Consider the following 21469-nt stretch of genomic DNA (forward strand, 5'->3'; position numbering starts at 1 on the left):
GCTAAAACATGATACACTCTTGTGCAAATTAATTGAAACAAATGGTCATTTTACAATATTTTCAGCATGGCGGCTGGTGTAGGCTCGCTGGACCTGCTGATTTCCTTCAATAGTCATTTTTTGACACAGATGGCATCATTAGCTGTGTTTTGCAGTACGGTCAATTTATTTTTGGGATATATGACGAAATTTTGAGAAATATGTCATTCGAAATTGCATTAGAAGGGCAAGGAGACCAGTCAAAAAACAACTTCTTACCAACTCAATGAAGAAAAATGGTATCAATGGAGTCTGAAATACAAGAACTGGATGCAATAATAATGGAGGAAGGTGTTATTCAGTGACGAGACTCATTTCTTTGTACAGGGTCAAAGAAGTCTGCATGTTTGCAGATCTCCAGGTGAGAAACTTCAAGAATCTCACATCAATCAGTTCGTAAAACATCCTTTGAAGAAGATGTTTTGGGGCTTTTTCAGCTACTATGGCGTTGGAGGCTTTACATATCGTAGAAGGTATGATGCGAGGACCACAGTACATTGAAGTTTTGCAGAGAAGAGTCGTTCCAGAATTGAGAAAGAGATTTCCAGATGGATCTGGCATTTTTCAGCAAAATCTGGCTCAGTGCCACACATCAAAACTTGTGAAGAATTTTATGACTACAATGTGAATAAAAGTGCTGGACTGGCCTGGAAACTCTATGGACTTAAATTCTATTGAAAATCTTTGGGTGATTTGTAAAGAAAGACTTCGGGGAAAAGGCTGTACTACGAAAGATAAGCTAATTGAGGCCATAATTGAGGTGTGGCACCGTGATCCAAAAATTAGTAAAGATTGCAGTCAACTCGTGGACTTGATGCCAAAGCAGATTAATGATCTTCTGAAAAATAAAGGCGGCCATATCATGTATTAATTTGTGAGTAATTTTTGGATTCTCAGAAATAAAACAAAAAAATTGAAGAAAATCATAATTTTTCGTCTTGTTTCGATTAATTTGTACAAGGGTTTAAAGATGCATGTACCAGAATATAATGTATTTAGTAAAAGGCAGCCCTACATATAGAAAAATAACCCAGAAAAGCATTAAACATTATCATATTTTCAGTTAGCCCTGTTGTATTTGTTGTTAGTCATAGTAAGAAGTAAGAAAATTTTAAAGCTACTCTGTCATACAGAAGTGTGACCACTTGAGTCTAGTGAGAAAATTAAATTTGAACTTTGGGTTGTGATACCACTAAGTATCACAAGTATTTAAATCAAGGCATGTAAAAATAAATTAAATTTTTATGTCTTATTGGCACATTTTTTGTTTTACAATCTGCCTTGTATAAGCTATTCCACGATGTTATATTTAACACTCCTATGAAAAGTCGTTTCTAGTCCTGATTTCTCCAAGCCCGTTCCCCTGGCTGTGGTTTCGCTAGATAGTAGATAGGGACAGTGGGAATCTCGTTAATCCATTCATTAATGGATTTAAATGGCAATTTCATTTAAATACAAAATTATTAGCCTAATATTAATAACCTTTCAAGTTGCTCTGGGGCCTATTAGGCCCCACTTTTCGTAGGAGTGTTAAGTGTTGAGTAGTTAATATGCAGAGACAGTGTGGTACTTCAGAGAAAAGATATGCTGGACCAATATAGAACCTTTTCCAACAAAAATATTTCTTTTTTTAAACCTTTTTAATTTATCTTTCATAGGTTTTCTTCCACTTATTCTTAAAAAAAAGAAAAAGCCTTTACCCTCCAACCCCATTTGTCTTCCATCTCTTTAATTTTCCCCTTTTCAGAAACTTAGAGTTGGCATTGCTTTGCAGTAATGTGAATTTAATTTGCAACACAATTTGCATTTAACTTTAAATCACCAATTACGTCAAAGTAGTCCCATCTAGGATTTATTTTGAATTTTCAATACTTAAGAAGAATGGTTCACTGGATTATCTTTCAAGTTTTTGTTCCAGACTTATATTCTTTAGTTCAGTGTTTTTCTTCTGAGTGATTGGTTCAGTCAGGGGTTAATGAGATCAGAATCAGGGTGAATGGTAGTGTAAATGAGTATTATTAATTATACAACAAACTGAAGAGCAAAAAAAAAAGTCATTAGTTGTTATTATTTATTCTAGTTGTAGTTTGATAAATACTTCTAATTTTTGTTTATTTTATGTTGTATTCATTATAGTTGTGGTTTGATATATATTTAAGTCATAACAAACAATTTTGCATTTTAATTTAATACTTTTTTCTTGTCATTTCGAACTGGGGTGAATGTCATGTTGTGAAAAACTTGCAGAGATAAATGTTAGTGGAAAAGGTTGAGAAACACTGCCTTAATTTTAAAGAAACATTGCACTAACTTAGAGTGACTAGTGCTACTCAGTCTCACTGAAACCTAGGTGAAGTTGTGACATTGTGGTATGATGCAGATAACTAGCAAAACATTTAAGATAGGCCTACTAATAGCAGGAGGTTATTAAATTTCATGTTTTGATGTATACTTCCGAAAGAGTTGTAACAGTTGAGTCACAAAGAAAGGTCAAACATATGTTTATACAAGACAAAGACATAATGGTAATCTCACAGTTTGAAATACAAATAACAATGCACTACAATACAGAAAACATGTATAGTTTACAGTGTGGCAGATGATTTTGTGTTTTTGTATAGATAGGTGTAAGACTAACTAAAGCAATGAAGACATTAATAAACAGTAAGTTTGTCGTAGTGTAGGTTCCTTACTACCATAATTTAACAGACTAGAATATAAAAGAGAACTACTAACAGAGAATGTACCTAATTTAACATGTAAAATAATAAAATTAACCCTTATTTTAACCTGTACAAAATATTTAGATTTCACACAAACAGTAATAATCTGCACTTTAGATATAAACTAATGTTTTAATATCTCGTGAAGCAATTTAAACATACAAGATTTGCTCAAAGCAAGCATGAACAACTCAGTTAACTTCAAGTGAAAGCCAAATGACACCTGAATGAATGAAAATTTAAGTTAATATTGTGAGAAAAACTGAGGAGCTTAAATGAAGTAAAACAAGAGAAAAATATATTAATCTGTCTTCAGAAATTGAAAGTGAGAACTTTATTTATTGCTAGAAGTTACTGAAACATTCTTAAATGTCAGTCTCTCATACTGTATATAAAAGTTTTATCAAACAGAGGTGTAGGAACCAAGTTAGAAGTGTGGACTTAACTTTTTTTTTTTGACCAAGTGAAACAAAGGAATGTGCACTGTAGGTGAACTTGTTATGGTTGGGTTCAGTTACCTTGGGGACCCTGTAAGCTCATGGACTCTGGATTAAGTTTTATTCATCTTCTGTTTTTCTTGAGAGTAAGTTTCTTAATTTTGATGCATTTGTACTAGACAGATTGAAAAGTGAAGGGACTCAGACCCCTTACTTATTTATACCTCTGTCTGTGAGAAAAAAATTTTAATTCTGCATTTATATAATCTGTATAAATATCTGTAATTATACTTTCTCTAGTCAAAACACTTCTTTATATATGTCAGTAGATTGTTAGTTTTGATATGGTAATTACCTCCTTTCACAATATCAGATGTTCTCATTCAGTGCTGCCCTCTGTATGCAAACTTTTTCCTTAAGCATGCCAAAAACCTTCTTGTTTCCCTTATTGGAATCAAATGATTCCAACATGTCTATCATGTAAATCATTTTGTATCACTTCTTGACCAAAAGAAGTGTGATGTACTCACCTAACTTCACATCCACAGTTGGTTTTTCCCCTCTCCCCAGATATTTGGGGACATGCTAACCACTTAACAGCTTCTATTACATTTCCTTATACCCTAATAGATGACTTGCATTGATAGTTAAACAAAGTCCTTATATCGGCAGGCATTCTGCTTCTCCTCCTCTTCTTCTGGATTTACATCTGTTCACAGACACATCTCTTCAGAGCTAGGATGCATGGGTCAGTCACAAAGAAATTTTGAATCATTTGTCTACTGATAAGAACTCACATATCAATGTCCTCAAGCTTTTCATGGTCCATTGGACTTTGAATTGTGATATTTCATTCTGACAGTTTTACAGTGGTAGCACATAACGATCACGTTTTTTTTTAACATTGGATTTCCTGTATTGAGCCCACATACACCACATTTATCTCATTGCATGTCACACACTGGGTGCTTTCAATCTAATAGTGGATCATCTTTCCTGCCAAACAACATTTATTTGTTTAGGTTTTTCCCATGTAGATGCATTTGCCACATTCCTCAATCACAAATTACCCTTATTTTGGTTTTGAGTAATGCCTTCCTTACAGATTCATTATCTTTCTAGATAGCTCAGTCTTATGGACTGGGATTGCAGTGTGTTTTTCCATTCCTTCATTTTCTCTCCATTTAAACCTATTTATTTTTGCTCTATGTTTCACCTTTCCATTTAAACATATTTCTTTCCCTTTTTAAGCTGTGGACATTGATGGTCTGATTTATTTGACATTGATGTTTCACTTACACTTTACCACACTACTTTTCTGTACTTGGATCATTCCAAATACCTGGGCAGCAAAGGAGGGCAACTCCTCCTTTTTACCTGAGCTCTTTCATCTGTTTTTTTATCTCTACCCTTGTTTTGATCCAGTTAGAGCCAGTTTCATGTGATGATGTTCCTCTCAACTCTTCAACAAGTTCACAACCCTTCCCTTTTCTTTAAGCAACTGGAGTTGTCATATACTGAGGCACCTTCCTGAATGGGTTCCACACAAACATGGCTATAACCAGTGCAAAGTAGGATGGCAATATTTTGCAGATGTGGATGGTGTGATATCCTTCAGTATGCATTATACAATCACAAAGGAGTGAGGCATTATATTGCAGTTCATCCTTCGATTTGAAACCCTCTACCTACACCTTCGTGGGTGTTGATGCCCTGTGGCTAGGTATTGGATTTAGAGTAGAACCAATCAAAATAAGCTCTTCCACGTATATGGTTGTCTCTAATCCTCTTTTGATCATATTTCATCTGTGTTGTGGGGCACAGTGGAGTTAAGGGGGATTGTTCTGGTTTTGTCCTTTTTGATATTCCTTGTATCTTATGTCAAGGATGCTGTTGTTTTTTTGGATGATTCTCATCAGTTTTTCTGTTGGAAGAGTTGATTTTTGTTATATATACATCCTTTTGATACCAGGTGACATGTCCCCAGATTAATAGGTCAAAGATATCATGTCATGCTTGGGAGTTGGAGTGGTTCTTGCTTCTCTCCAGTCTCTTGAACCTGAGTTGAAGACAGTATGATTCCCAGTGGCATGAGGTTTGGATGTAGTTGACTTGCCAAGTAGTCTGTCTTGCTCTGCCATTTTACAGCTAGGGGCACATCCATTAATTTACCCACTTTTATACTAAGTTGTATTGAGTTTTATATCCATTTCTTGATTGGGATTACTATCCTGCTAAAGTTCTCGTCCTTTTGGATGTGTGTCTCTCTTTTTCTGCCTTTATTTATCTCTTACATATTAATGATTGGATGAAGAGTATACCTGAATCAAAACTAGTGAGGTTCTCCTCTCATCAGATCTGAATCTTCATCATTTCTGTGAGTATCCTTTGGACACTTTCAAGTGTTACTTCTGTTATTCCCTTGCACAAATCCCACTTCCTCTTCTTTGTGGGATTCTAGCTAATTTTGTGACAGGAGGTAAGTATTTTATCAGAAGTTTTGATTTTTGTAGACTGAAAATGTATTTCTGATGGATACTAACCCCCTCTCACACTTCTTCCCCCACTTTGTATACAAAGAACATTACTGGACAAGAATAACTGATCTTATGAGAGAGGTAATTAACTGTTTGATATACATTTTCAGTATAGGAAAATTATAACTTCCTGAAGCAACAACAACAACAAAAAACAACAACAGTGAATAACACTACTTATATTATCTGGCCAATAGGCAGTGAAAGGCAAGAGTGAGTCCATTTGCAACTGTCATTTAAGCTGCTACCAAAACCAACGTAGCTCATAAATGCAATGATGGTATTTCTGTAAAAGAATCAGACAAATTTAACATAATTCACCCTTAAAGGAAAGTGAAAGTTAGCAACTCACTTGAGCAACAGTGTGTTCCAACTATGGAACTGTGACATGTAATGTTTATAAAATTTTACATTTTAATTAAAGGGGCACTCCCATTCTACAGTCAGAATGACTGAAGAACAATGCTGCCAACATTCTATACCTGTGCAACATTATAGTGCTTTCCTGACAAGTGTTTTCTAATAGAGAAAATAAAAAAACATAGGCAGTTAGAACAATATCAAGCCAACAGTTAATTGTAATTTAATCCCACTGCATATTACATTTGTGTTCTGATTGAGAAATGCCTCTTAAAATATGTCACATAGATGCCACAACACTTAGGTGATTAGAAAGCTTGACTTGCAATATGGTGGCCACAGGTTTGAATATCTGTTACCAAAAATATTCACCTTTTCAACTGTAGGGACTTTACAATGTGTGATGATCAGCCACACTATCTGTTGGTAAAAAGAGTATAATCCTTGAGTAGCTTTGTGTGAAATTCAAAACAAACTAAACAAATCCTAATTCTCAAACAGATAAAACATAATCTGATTTGGTAAATATACCTCTTAAAATAGAAATGAACTACAGAAAAAGAAAAAAACAAAACATTCTATATATAAAAAAAAAGGAAACCCATAAATAATACAAGCAAACACACACATTAACATATATCCTTTAATAATGATACATAATATAAGGAAAATCCACTGACATTGATTTTACAAATAACTAGTAATGGAAGATGTTACATTCACAGTTAAAATAACCCTTTTTACATGAATAAAATCACATCAGTATAGGAAAATAGGATATATTTTAATAAAAATTGGAAGTTACAGGAGAAATTTGAAACAAAATATGTGTAAACAAGTAAATAGTAAAGCTGAAGTATTTACTATATGCATAAAAATAACTTACACCACTATACATATGAAAAAAATGTACTTACTACTACATACAAAACTAGAAAAAATCAGTATCCTGTAAGAATGATAACAATAAATGTAAAACATACCCCTTAGTGAAAAAAACAAACAAAAGACATAGATGAATAATAATAACAAGATTATTTAAACAGGAAGAATAGGGATCTTCAAAAACAGAGAAACAAGGTATGTAGTGTAAAGTGAAAATGTAGTTGCAGAAAGAGTAAACAAACAAGATGTTCTATACAATGTAGTAGGGTTTTTTTATGGAATTTGGTGCTCTGATAAGCAGTATGTCTTTATGATGAGGTGTACTTTGTAGCTTGTTTGTCAGTACTGCTCAACTCTCATGTTTTTTGTGATCCACAGATACATCAGCTCTATACTTTCTGGCTATGGGAGGCTTATCACTGTTCCACAATCCACCAATATTGCATTTAAGTGCCTGTTGTTTAACCTGCTGGCATGATAGCTTCAGTTGGTAAACATCATCCACCAACAGAACACCCAGTCTGTCTCAGATGTTGAAAGGCACTGAACAAAGCTAGGGTTGTATTACTCCAGGTGGCATAAATATGGTGGTCTCATTGTTCTATCTGGTTTGATACATATTGATTTCCACATCATTGTTAGGATCCTTAGTCAAGGAAAATAGTACAAAGTAAGCATGTATATGTTTTCCTTGTTTCTAGAAAGTAGTAGGTTTCACTCAGTGGTGGGTCATCACCCTTGGACTTCCCAAGTAAAACAGAAGGGGATTTCTGCCCATCCTTGCTGACCCTTTGATTGAATAAATTGTAGCCAGTCTGCTTTTGAAAATGGGGATTCTCAGACACCCATTTTTTTTTCTGGTATGAGATCCCTATGGATTCCCCACCACGTTTTCTTTCCCTTTTTTTTTCTGGTAGTGAAGCACAGGAGTCTTTACCACTTTTCAGTTCCCGGTCACTGGGGTGATGGACCATGGAGTTTTCCTCCTGAGTGAGTTTAGAAATTTTAATTTACCATACACATTCATGATTATACTCTCAGTGAGAAAAGGGCAAAACTGGCTTCACTCCTTCAATTTCTCCTGGATGCTTTTTCCCTAATGGACAACTGCCATTTGGAATAAGTCCAGTCTACTTGGTATCCTCCTTGAAATACTGGGTTCAGGATGACATCACCCTATTCCTACAGTTGTGTGCAATAGAGACCTTTCTTTTTGTTAGTTTTGGTTCCAGGAGGTTCTTTCCATGCTTTTGAGTGGGACTTCATTAGCCTTGTAATGCCAGCAACAGGATATGTGTACAATTTTTGTATGGTTGAGCAAATTTTTCATGTCCACATCATAATTATGGATGCAGAATGTCTCTTCCTTTCATTTATGGTTGAGTGAATAGTAATTTCTGCTTGTAATATCAATTACAGGTATTACCACGTTCTTGCAGTTTAGTTAAGGCAACACAATAACCCTGTAATTCTGGGTTTGGTTTTGTACTTGCTCCTGTGATGGTTTTGTGAGTTTGTTCAGTTTCAGCTAAAAGCTAACTTCCTCTTTGTAATTCTGTTTGCTTGATGAATAACACTTTGTTTACTTATGGTTGGGGTTGATGAGTATATGTAACATGGTCCACATGCCCTAGCCACAATATATTTATTTTTATCTTTCTGATCCTCAGCTTCCTATTACAGAGAACAGGTTATGGAACCTCTTCTGTCTAGTTGAAGTTGTGTATCCACATAGATATTTTACTATGGATTGTATTTCTCAGAACAAATTGCCCCCCAGTGGCTCAGCGGTATGTCTGTGGACTTACAACGCTAAAAACCGGGTTTCGATACCTGTGGTAGGCAGAGCACAGATAGCCCATTGTGTAGCTTTGTGCTTAATTCAAAACAACAACAACAACAGAACAAATTGTACTTATGCACATCCTTTTTCTTGCCCATATCAGATTCTTTTCATACTTCAAAGATGAAGAGCATACCTATTACAGAAGTTGTGTGATACCCCACACATTTTATTTTGATCTTGGAACACACCCATTCATTCTGGGCAGTTGCTTATCACTTGATTTCAGTGTTGTGTGCCTAAACTAGTACCTCTACTTTGTGTGGGATTCTAACTTTGTGAAGTGAACATTTTCTTATAGTGAAAATGTATTTCCAATAGGTACTTAACTCCTCTCACACACTTCTTACCGTTCTTCCCACTGCTGGTATTCTTCCTTTAAAGCCTGACGATTCTTAAAAGTGAAGAATGAGCAGGAATAGCAGGAGGAGCTAATTTCACAGATATGGGTAGTGCAATACTACTGGTGGAGAGTAGGCACATAATGTGTACATGTGAATAAATGGCATGAAATTGATGGTGCATATAGACTGGTGTGTTGAGCAAAAAACTTTTAGCAATGTTCAGTGGGTGAAAGATATTTTGTGTGAAAGGTAATAAGAACCTATTGGAGATGTATTTTTAGTGTAAGAAGATGTTAACTTCCTTAGTTTGATAGAAATGTTCCATTTATCCAGAGTGACTAGAGCTACTCATGTACTGGTAATTCTCATTGTAACATTAATTCATAACCAAAAGATATCACCTAAATGACCATTGAAGGATACAACTTTTAACATGAGTAAAATTGTAGCAAGTTTGACTCATCTGTAGGAAAAATGAACATTACCTACTAAACAACAGTAAAGGCAGCTGAATAAAACCAGTTAACTGGTATTAACTACGTGTTATGTGAAACCTGCATATATAGAACAAAGAATGAATTCTGAATAAATGCTGCAGTATTATAAGAAGATAGAAATACATAGTATATTCATATTCCACACTGCTGCATCCTACTTAGTTTATAATGTTTCCTTTTTCCAAAAATTTATATTCGCTTGTATATATTCTGATGTATTCCATAGTTTCTAGTGTCATGTGAAATGAAATGAAATAAATTATTTAAGTTTTCAGTTATTTGGCCTAAAGATTTGACCAGGTATTTGGCATCTGATGAAAACACTATTCACTATGATGAGGTTAATAAGTAAAGTTATTTGACCCTGATTACTCAGATTAAAGGAAAAACTAATTACATTGTAAAAATGAATGAAACAGTCTTTCTCTGAAGTTCTCATCTTTTTAAAAAACTAATTACATTATAAAAATGAATGAAACAGTCTTTCTCTGAAGTTCTCATCTTCTTAAAAAACTAATTACATTGTAAAAATGAATGAAATAGTCTTTCTCTGAAGTTCTCATCTTCTTAAAAAAAATAATTACTGAAGAAAAGTAGACATATAATGGGCCTCATACTTAAGGTACTCAATTAACCTAATGATAATAAAAGTTATTATCTGAAGATGAATATATAAGTAATCACACTTCTAAAGTTTTAAGTTATTCTAATGAAGAAAAAGATTTGTATGAAAATGCTTATACATACTTATAAACAATCTCACCCTCAAGTCTCCAATTAGCCTAATCAAATATGAGTTCAGAAGAAAAATGATGTACTTATTGAGCATGGTGATCAAGTTTAAACTGGCCTGATATTTCCCCAACAAATGAAATAATAATTCTGTGTATATTTTTTGGATTGACTTTTTAAAAGTTACCTTTTTTTATCCTTATCTTTTCAGGAAAATTCTCTAAGAAACTTGAAGATGAATGACAGAAGTGATAGAGATGAGAAAGATATGAGCCTCAGTAATTCTTATGAGCTTTCTTGGAATATTATGAAACATTCCGCACAACTCTCAACCAAGATATTTCCAGAACAGTCAGGGAATTCTTTATCATCAAAAACCAGCTCTTTTACTGATAGAGCTAATATTGTGCATAATTTTCTTGACAGCAAAAATGCCAGTACATTAACAGTTGCTGAACAACTATGTTTAGACACAAGAGACAATGAACAAATGAGCCAATTAGATGCATTACATATGCAAAGAAGAAATGAAGTGATGGAAAGAAAATATCATAACTTTTCGGATCATGAGGAAATAAGTAGTATTTCCAAATGTAATGAAAGTTCAAGAAAAGATCCTTGTATCTTTGGTTGTTCAAGTGCAAGTGGGAACTGTCTTTTAGATAGAGTGAATACCGACAGCAGTAATGAAAGCCTTCCAGATAATCCTAATGACAAAACTGATAAAAATATTTCTTGTGGTAAAGATGATGTTGACAAATACAGCAGTGATGAAGACCTTTCTGAAAATCCTGGTAATAAAAGTCTTGAGAGCTCTTTACCTATCAGAAATAAAATGCATTCAATTTTAGCCCTAACAACTTCAGAAGAATTAGTGAGAGACAAGATTGTTAATCCTGAAATCAAACTTAAAAGAGATATTACAAGCTCTTCTCACCTTATCAATCATAATAAACCAAAAAGTGACACACACTTGAAACCTGCTCCAGGTCTTACAGAAATAAATACTTCAGATTCTGTATGGTCGCAGCTATGGTGTAACATTTTAGGTCAGTCAGACAACTCTGTTCATAAGGAAGGAGTTTCAGAGGTAAGAGCCTTTCCAAAACCTGTTGCACTGAAAATATAACCACTTTTAAATTTACTCCTTGTATTGACTCTTAACATATTATCATAATTGCATACATTATTTTATAGTGTGTAATACAAATTCATATTCAAGTTTTATTTGTTTTTGTTTTATGTATACATTAAGAGACTTAAGTGGTAAACTTATTGAGAGTTTTAAACTTTTTTTATACTAAAGATGATGACAGTAAGATGCCATAACTACTTAGTATGTTTAAGGTGGTGGGAAGAACTTTTTAATGTTTTACGTAATTTCATTGAACCTTATAGATAGTAGCTTCTTGACTATGATGAAGCTTATTCAGAAACTGAGTAATATGTTAGTGAGGGACTTTAACTAAAACACTCTAGAAATTTTTAGATATTGTGGAAATGTCTGACAACATAGTTTATGGGTTTTGTGAATTATTAAAATTAACTATCAGGGATCACTTGGAAAAACACCTTGAAGGTTGAAATTTGATTAATAATCACAAGCATGCCTTTAGAAAGGGGTTTTATTTTTTCATAATGTTGAAAATGTTGATACAGCATTTGCTCGTCTGGATGAGAGAAAAGAGGGCATAAGGTAGCTCCATAAGTTGAAAGTGCACCAGAAAATTAGATAGAAAATAAAATAGGGTGTTCAGGAATTGATTAATGAATATTAGAGGGATTTAAGATTATCTAAAAATGAAATATGAGGCTTTCCTTGACTTAAAGTGTGTTTAAATGAAATTGATATTTTAAATCTCAACCTTCTTGTACATTATTCAGAAAAATGCTAAAGGTGCAAACAGAAGCAACATAACCTTTAAGATAAGTGAGAACACTTTTAAAACATATAAATATATCCACATTTATCCTTCTCAAAAAGTATTGAAATAAATTGACATTCTTAAGTTCTATACTTATACCTCATAAATATAAATTGGTGACAAATGTTGGGAAATAAAATGCAATTTTGTAAAATTAAAATGTATCAAAGTTAATGTAAAATTTAAAAGGTCATACATTATAAAACTTCACTTTTGACAAAAGATCAAATGAATTATGAAAACTAGTGATAACTGGCAACTTTATTCACAGGTTATGGCACATGTTGCACATGGGTTTGCTCTCTACCAATAGAAATTAACATGCTGCATTTTGCAGCTTCACATCTTTGTAGAACCTGTTTTTTTGCTTTCTCATTAGGCAATATGTAACTTGTCTAATCAAACTCTTCTGTTGGCATGACAGTGGGTCATATTAACACATATTCAATTTTCTTTGTTTGAACTCATTTACTTTGGTTTGTGCAGAAATATTAAGTTGTGAGTGAAGCTTTAGCAGCAACTACCTAATATATTTTTACACTTTCATATGTCATTACAACTAAAACATAAAAATTGGTGAAATGTACTTGGTATATATTTAAGATTAAGGACATAGAAATTCTAGGTGAAGCAATGTTTCATTTGCCTCACCTGTTGAACCAACATTGAATTATTTTATTAAAAACTACTTTGCAACTTGCACCAGTTATTTATAGAGTTGCTAACTATTTTCATGTTTTTTCTGATGGACAGGACATAGAGATCATTTGTCTGGCCTAATGAAATGGCCCTTATATTATTCTTATTGTGGTTTGGTTTGATTTGAATTTCACTCAAAACTACAAAAGGGCTATCTGTGCTATTTTGATTGTGAGATTTAATTAAGGAAAACATAAACTTTCAAATTACATGATTCATTGGTTGGTGTATTTGGTGTTTTATGGTACAAAGCAGCTAGGCTATCTGCACAAAATATCTGGTAAAAAGTTAAAATTAAAGTAAATTTAGTAAAATTCATAAAATGAAATTAAGGTAAAACAAAACAAAGTTAAAAAAACAACATAAATAGCATAAAACCAATGTTTATATCTAGTCTGCAACATTAAGAGAAAAACTACAGTAATACAAATTGTAAAGGACTTTCTGTAGCGTAATTGTAATTATTGTAACTCACCAGGAAGATTAACAGGTAAGTATAAAAACCACCGTCATTCACATGAAGTGGGCCTTTCCAGTCCTGGCTTCGAGTTACTTGATGTTATGGCCATTTCAAAAAGTAAAGTAATAAAAGTTTTAAAAGACATGTAGCAAAATTTTAATCATAACTCGCCAGAATGACTAACGGGTAGTTAAAAGAACAGCATTAGTCACCTGAAGTTGGCCTTTCCAGTCCTGGTTTTGAGACATTTGATGTTAAGGCTATTTTCTGATTTCAAATCAAACCAGATGGACTGTGGTTCTTGAAAGGGAATCACATTAAAAAAGGTCTAATGTATAAATTAAAAAACTTAAATGGCATTAAAAAGATTAATGGCCTTTAAAAAACTAAAAAAAATTTCCAAGGTGGACAGTGTCACCATCACGAATAACATTGTCTAATGTTATGGACAAACTTTGGGACAGAACATGTTTAAAATGGTGTCGTTTTTGAGAGTCGTAACGATGGCAAAAGTGTAAAATGTGGCTTATTGTGACCTGAGTGTTACACATTGGTGCATCATTAAGCTAGTCAATGTAAATAATGCAATTTGAGTACTACTTAGCTTCTGTGCGGTCCTGGGCAAGAGAAATGGCGTGCAGTTCAGCAGTGAACATGGAAGCTGTAGAGGGGATTCTGCACACAACCACTGAACTACAACAAACCATGGCAGAGCCCACACAGTCACCTGATTTCAAATCATCTGTATAAATAGGAACGGAAGGATGGTTTGAAAGATGTTCAGCAAATAACAGACAGTATTTCCAATCAGGATTATCTGCTTTTCTCAGATGACTTAAAGATAGGTTACATTTGGGGAACTGTAAGAAGCCATGGTGGGATGGACTGACCAGTAGATACAGCAATGTTATCCAAGGACAGACCAAATGGCCCACCGAGGAAGGGAAAAAATTCCTAGGTGGGATGCTTTGGTAAGAAATGAAGTTTTGAAGCATATAGTAAAGACAGTTACAAACAGTGGAGGTGCAAAGAAGGTTCATGAGACTCTACGTATGAGCTCTGAACTGGGGAAGTGCAGAAAGCCCCAGTGCAGAGCCGAAGTCCTTGATGATGAAAGGCGTCCAGCATCTATAAAGCTGAGGTTCTGGCAGAGCTATAGACCAGTGATCTATAGTTGAGTTACAATTGAATAAGAGTACGATATATCTTTAGCATAGAAAATCTATCCCATCCACAACGAAGGATGTTAGTGATCTTGTAAATTTGACCTGTAGCTGTTTGATGTGTGGTAGATAGGTCAGCTTACTTCAAAAATAAGCCCCAAGAACTTTGTCTCAGGAACCATAGGCAGCACAACTTTGCTGATACTGAGTTCAGAATCATGGTGAATAACTTGTTGGTGGCAAAAGTATATGCAATAGATTTTAGAGAGAGATAGTAGTTAAAGCCGTTTGCTGTGGTCCTCTTCAGTAAACGATTGAGAGCAGTCTGTAGCTGCCACTCAATATACCTCATGTTTGATGACTGACATGAGATCACAAAGTTGTCATCATAGAGTGTGTTTGTGACAGTAAGAGGGAGTTGTTCAGTGATGGCATTAGTTTTTATACTGAAAAGTGTTACACTTGGAATGTAGCCCTGTGGAACTCCACGTTCCTGTAGAAAAGAACAGGAAAATGTTGAACCCACACAAACTTGAAAATCTCCTGCCTATTAAAAAATCTTTAATAAAAATGAACAAATGGCCATGCTACCCATATATGTGGAGGTCTCACAATATGCCATACCTCCATGTTGTATCATAAGCCTTCTCAATGTCAAAGAATACTGATACAAGATGTTGTCATTTGAGAAAGTCTTCTCTGATTGACTTTTCAAGTCAACATAGGTGGTCCACGGTGTCATCGCAACCCACACTGGGTGGGCAAGAGGAGGTTGTTTGATTTGAGGAACCAAACAAGACAAGCATTAACCGTCCTCTCTCAGGTTTTACAGAGACAGCTTGTAAAAGCAATCGTATGGTAGTTTGAAATAATTTTGGGATCATTTCTAGGCTTAGAGAAAGGTAGGACAGTAGCCTGGTACCAGGCATTAGGAAAAATATTCTCCTGCCAGATCTGGTTAAAAACAATCAGAAGAATAGCAAGAGAAGCAGGAGGTAGATGGTGCAGCATTTCATAGTGTATATCATCAGGCCCAACTGATGTACTGCCAGCCCAAATAAGGGTCAGTTTGAGTTCCACCACTGTAAAGGAATGATTATAGTCATAAAGATAATCAGCTTGAAAGGAAAGAGGTGATCACTCTGCTTAAGTCTTGATGGCTAAGAATATAGAGGAAGAAGCAGAAGTGCTGGATACCTGGGAAAAGCTTTCACCTAGAGAATCGGCGATGCTCTTGGTATCAGCTATTTCCTGTCCATCAGAGAGCAAGATCGAGAGGGGGACAGAATTATATTGCCCACTGTCCTTTCAAATCTTGTCCAATATGATTTTGGAACTGGTGCTAGAAGATATGCTGGTTGTGAACTTAATCCAAGATACCTACTGGCTTTGACATCTTACCACTGAGCATGTGCACAGGCCTGCTGGAAAGCGATGTGGATCGAGTGTGGGATATCTACAGAAAGTATTCCAGGCCTGTTTTTGAGCCTATCAAGCCATGTGGCATGCAGGATTCTAACACAGACGAGGATATAGTGGAAAATGTGTCAAGGTTTAGGAATACATTGAGCAATTGCCTGTATAATACAGTCAGTTACTGCTGCCACATAGTCATCTATTGATGGCTTACAGACAGTGGCAAAATCAAATTCAGCAAGAGAAATGAAAGAGGGCCAGTTTGCCAGATCCAGTTTCCACTGGGACACTCAGGTCGGGTGGCATCAACTACAACCAGTTTCTCTCAAATTTATAGGGAAGTGATCACTGCCTTATGAATTATTGTCAACCCTCCATGAAAAACTGGAGAATCATGAAGGGGAGCAAATTGAGAGATCAATAGCAGTAAAGGACTGACTAGGTGCATGAAAATTAGTAGAAGAACCAGTATTGAAAAGAGAAAGGTTGTGATCAGAGAGCGTATGCTCCACAGAGCGACCCTTCCTATCAATATCAGTGCTTCCCTAGAGGGGATGATGTCCATTAAAGTCCCCAAGGACTAAAAATGGAGATGGCAACTGTTGAATGAGAACATCAAGGTCTGATTGATCATATGTCTCTCCAGGCAAGAGGTAGAGAGAACATACAGTGGTGATATGACCCAAGGAAACATGGATGGCTACGGAATCCAAGGGTGTGTGGAGTGGCAAAGACAGGGTGGGCACATGCTGACCAACCAGCAGTGCTACCCCTCCATGCACTCGCCCATCACACAGCCTGTCATTTCTGTACAAAGAAAACTGCCGAAAGGTGACTGTATTGGCAGGTTTCAGAAATGTTTACTGTAAGGAAAGACATACAGAATGGAAGGAAGCAATCAGTGTTTTGATGTCTTCCTGATTAGAACATAAACCTTGACAGTTCTATTGTATCAAGGTAGGAATTTTTATTTACATGTAGGTGAATTGGGTGGAGAACCCTTCTGTTTATGACCATGTTTTTTTTTCCTTATCGTCTTTATTTGAGAGAGATTTATTGACCTCCTTGGATCCTGCCTTGGGTCAGTTGGGCAGGTCTTTGCTGTTGGAAGAGGATACCAGTGACTGAGGATGTGAACAAATGATTGTTTTGCATCCAAGGTAATGCCTGTACCCAGAACCAAATACTCCTTACTGCAGAAACTCCTTGTATGGAGAAACCAGCGAGAATCTCTGACTCAGGAATGTTCTTAAAATCCCTCTCAACAATAACTCCTCGTGATTAATTCAAAGTAGCATGAGGTGTAACCTCAATAGGTATATCCCCAATCACCTTTGAATGCAAGAGGAGTTCATTGTGTTGAGATGTGGATGTTTATCACCAGTATATCACCAGATCAAAGCTTCTTTACTGACTTTGGAGAGCCAGCAAGTACCTTCTGAATGAAAAAGGAAGACATTTGCCATAAAGGTTTGTCTGAAAGAAAATGTAGGATAAGAGAATGAGTTACAACGGGTGTTATTGAGGTTGAAGATTGCTGCTCAGAATCTTCAAGACGTGGTCGTCTACCTGTGGACTGTTTTTTCACTATTTTATTTTAGTTTTTATTTGGAGATCCATAATAAAAAAATTAAATTTCGGTTCCCACTGACCCCACTCACCATGGAGCTCTATGAGGGGCCTTCTACAATGTCAAACAAGGACGCTGCAGCAACAGCAATTTAAGGCCAAAGTGGTGTGTTAGGGTTGGATCCCTCAACCACCAGGATGCTCTCCTCCTCTTCACTGGTCGCCACGCATGGCAAACGTGGGTGGATGTTTAGATCCCAGAGGTGGTAAACTGAAAGAACAGAACCTTCCCTGGAGCATCCCCTCACCTCATACAGGAATCCACACTGAGGGGCAAATTACATGAATAGTTATGGATGTTACAACACTATAACATTGTATGTGGCCTAGTTTAAAATATACAGTAGAACGTTGATGATAAGGGCACTTTTCTGACCTCATCCAAATGCTCTCTGTAACAAGGTGCCCTTGCTATCGAAATTGAGCCACAGAAAGCTGGATTTCATACTGATCGTACTAAACTTTTAAATTTTTAGGCCCCCCATTTTGTTTGGTGTATACATTTAAAGCCTTTTTGTTACATGCATGGAAGCAGTATTTATGTTTATATTGTAAAAGCATTAAATAAATGGAACAAAATATATGTTTTCTAAATTTACTTTTATTACCTGGGTATGAAAATACATTACAGGTAGAAAGTTACCATGCATTTGTACATCACATACGTTAGATAATAAGTGCAGATATGTGTGTAACAAACTTATATTCGTATTCTTTATATCATTGGTTATGTGTTTACTTTGTAAAAATGTCTGTTATAAATGATTGTTTGTCACATTTACACAACTGGTGTTGCAATTGACTCTAAAGAGTTATGACAGTGTCCAAAATGTGTGACAAACCTTGCTTATGTGCATTGTGTTTTAGGTCAAAAGCCAGTTGTTATGCCTGCATAAATGAGTTGATGTTGGTGGATGGTGGTTCTGGCTCAGACAAAGGAGCTGGCTTATCATCATCCAGAGAAGTGTCATTACTTTAAGAAGGATTTCTTGCACTTTATTCTTCAATTTGTTGCTCTCAACCCTCTGAAAATTCTTCTGTGGCTAGAGCATCTTTGTTTCAATGTCCAAACTATGCAGCAGTGGAAACTTCTTCATTTTGGTTTTCTGTGACAGATATGCTATTAGCTCACTTTGTAGAATATTGTTTTCATTTTCACCTCCAGGAACTGTTAAAATTTCATTTACTTTTATTTCAGAGAAGTGGAAGCTCTTCTGCAAATAGTTGTAAAATTCTATTTTTTTCAGCCAAGTAATTTGTCAGCCGATAAACACTTTTTATTCACAAATGATTAAATTTTAGTTATTTTTATTAAACCATGAATAAAAAAGCAAACAACAGCATACTATACTGCATTCCATGTGAAGACTGCAATAAAGTCTGCATACGTGAAACTGGCAGAGGTCTGACAACAAGATTAAATGAATACAAAACAGATTTCAGAAGGCATAACAAAATCAATGTGATAGCATATGCAGAGGAAGCAGGGCATCTATGTACATGGAAAGAAACTAAAATCATCAGCAAAGGAATGGAAAAATAACAGATAAAAGTAATGGAGGCTGCTTACTAGAAAATAACTTAAACACCACATCAGAAATTCACAACTGGGTAGAAGTGACTGTAAGTCTGGTGAAATGATAACAGAATGCTGATTGGTCAGATAGTGGTCAACAGACAGTGATAGTGGATCAATCAAAGTGAGGTGAAGCAACCATAAACTTAGTCCAAAAACATTTGTATAAATATTTTTTAAGGCCCCATAGTGCGATAATATCCTGAAGAAGACTTGTAGTAAAAACCTTCAGAATGGAAATTTTTGTCATAGCATTCATAGTCTCATGCTACCTCAGTATCCACCTGTTTGGAAAAGTTTGACTGTTTGATTCCAGAATGATCTGCCTTGGAACTTCTTTGGTTATTATCTATGTTAGTGATATGGAATACTGTATATATAGTTAGTTTCATTTTGCTGATGATACTTATCTGCTGGGTAAGGCTGATTATTGAATATGCTTCTTTAATACAAAAAGAATTGCATAGTCTTGGTGACTAAGTTAAACTGCAAAGAATTGGTTTGAATGTTGAGAGCATCAAGCAATGCGCATACCTTGCTTTTTGTGCTTTGATTTGTAATATTATGCTTTGTACTGGTATTGAGTTCTTAGAAATTCAGACATTATTAATGATGCTTTAATTTGTATTGTTGTACCATATGATATCATATTCAAAATATTTACAAGTAGTATTACATATACAGTACATTTTAAACCATGCAAGTTTGATAAGTACAGGTATTGTTTAAAAATTATATATTTATTTTACATTTTCTTGCAGGCATATAAGAAAAATTGTTTTGCTTGTTCTTATTTCTCATTATGATTACTTTATATTGAAGTCAGTTGCTAATCTTGAGTAAGAACAATAATTTACTAAATTTAAAAATTGTTTAAAAAGCTGTACTATAATACCCAGAAAAATATTAAGAGTCTGAATGGTGACTGCAAATAGTAATGTGATTCTTATGCAATTTTCTCAAGACCATTTTGAATGACATAAATCAACACAATAAACAAGGAGTGGAAGAGGTAGTGAGAGTAATGATGAAACTTATTTGTGAACATGTGGATGACAAGGAAGTTTACTCTCTCAGTCCTGCCTGTGCTCTTTTGAAACTTCAGAACTGTCTCGATAGATACAAAAGTACTCTAAAGAACATAGTTGAGAGAAATGATGAGGTTAGTAATTTTTTCAAACAGCAGTAATTACTACTTTTTTCATGAGTAAATCTCAATAGTGCTTTGACCAAATTCATATTCAAAGATACAAAGCATTTGTAGGTAGTTGTTAAAAGTATCAAGATGTTTTATGTACATAACATTATATAAGTTTTTCACAACTAAAAGTTTAGTAGTGATTTTAAATAAATTGTATGGTGATAACATAAAGCTGAAATATGGCATGTTGAGTCACATTCACATAAAATATGACTATTACAAAAATAAATAAACCTTAACACTATTATGTGTTTTTTTTTGTAGTTATTTTAAATTACTTGTACATTGTTAGAGTGGGAACCAGAGATGTTGATTCATGTCTCTAACTAAAGCTTCTAGAAGAATAAGCAAGCCTTCTTGCTACTAAATGTTTCTTGTGATTTTACTTTATATGAAAATTATTATTGTGAAGTTAGTCTAAGATATTGATAATTGTATATCTTTAAAATGAGGAAAAACTTTTTGCAATTATAATCAGATATCTAGTCTGTGTTAAATATATACAATGTATAATTTCATATTGACAAAAACTAGTTATCTAGAAAATTTTGTACATTTTTGATGATTCACTTGTATAGTTCCATGAAATTAATTTTATATTTTTGGCAGATAATCTCTAAAAACAGTTTTGTGTTTCTTGGCATTGTGCTTGCATTGCTATAATACTAGTCTTTAGTCCATGCTAATAATGAAATCAGTTTCAATTATAAATTATATTGTTACCATATTATCATTTTGAATGAGTATAATGCTTTCATATTTATATCTACAGTTTGAATAGTGTTCCAAATTTTGTTGCTGTTGCATATTTACCTTCACATACATACCAAAGGGATTAAATAGAATGTGGTTATTTTGGCACAGGTGTTGGTAAACTCATCCCTGCATAGGTTATACAGATAAATATTATATTGATCATCCTTCACTTAACACACACATACTGTATTTGGTGATGTGCTCTACCTAGTTAATACAAAAGTATTTAATGGGTTTACTCATATCA

The 21469-nt window shown here is 34.6% G+C and overlaps 1 protein-coding gene across 9 annotated transcripts in view; it reads left to right on the top strand.

Annotated features, from left to right (window-relative positions):
- LOC143250489 (uncharacterized) overlaps positions 1-21469 on the top strand; it is a 118150-nt gene that overhangs the window by 6393 nt on the left and 90288 nt on the right. For 7 of the 9 annotated variants that reach the window (XM_076501097.1, XM_076501096.1, XM_076501093.1 and 4 more), the window contains 2 exons: positions 10609-11487; positions 20230-20427. In XM_076501097.1, coding sequence (XP_076357212.1) covers positions 10633-11487; positions 20230-20427 — 1053 coding nt within the window. In that variant the 5' untranslated portion in view covers positions 10609-10632. Of the gene's footprint in view, positions 1-65; positions 914-10608; positions 11488-20229; positions 20428-21469 lie in introns of all 9 variants that reach the window. The other 2 variants (XM_076501094.1, XM_076501095.1) reach the window with 1 other exon arrangement.

This window comes from Tachypleus tridentatus, chromosome 5, assembly GCF_004210375.1.
Source record: "Tachypleus tridentatus isolate NWPU-2018 chromosome 5, ASM421037v1, whole genome shotgun sequence".
In the NCBI taxonomy this organism is placed as follows: domain Eukaryota; kingdom Metazoa; phylum Arthropoda; class Merostomata; order Xiphosura; family Limulidae; genus Tachypleus; species Tachypleus tridentatus.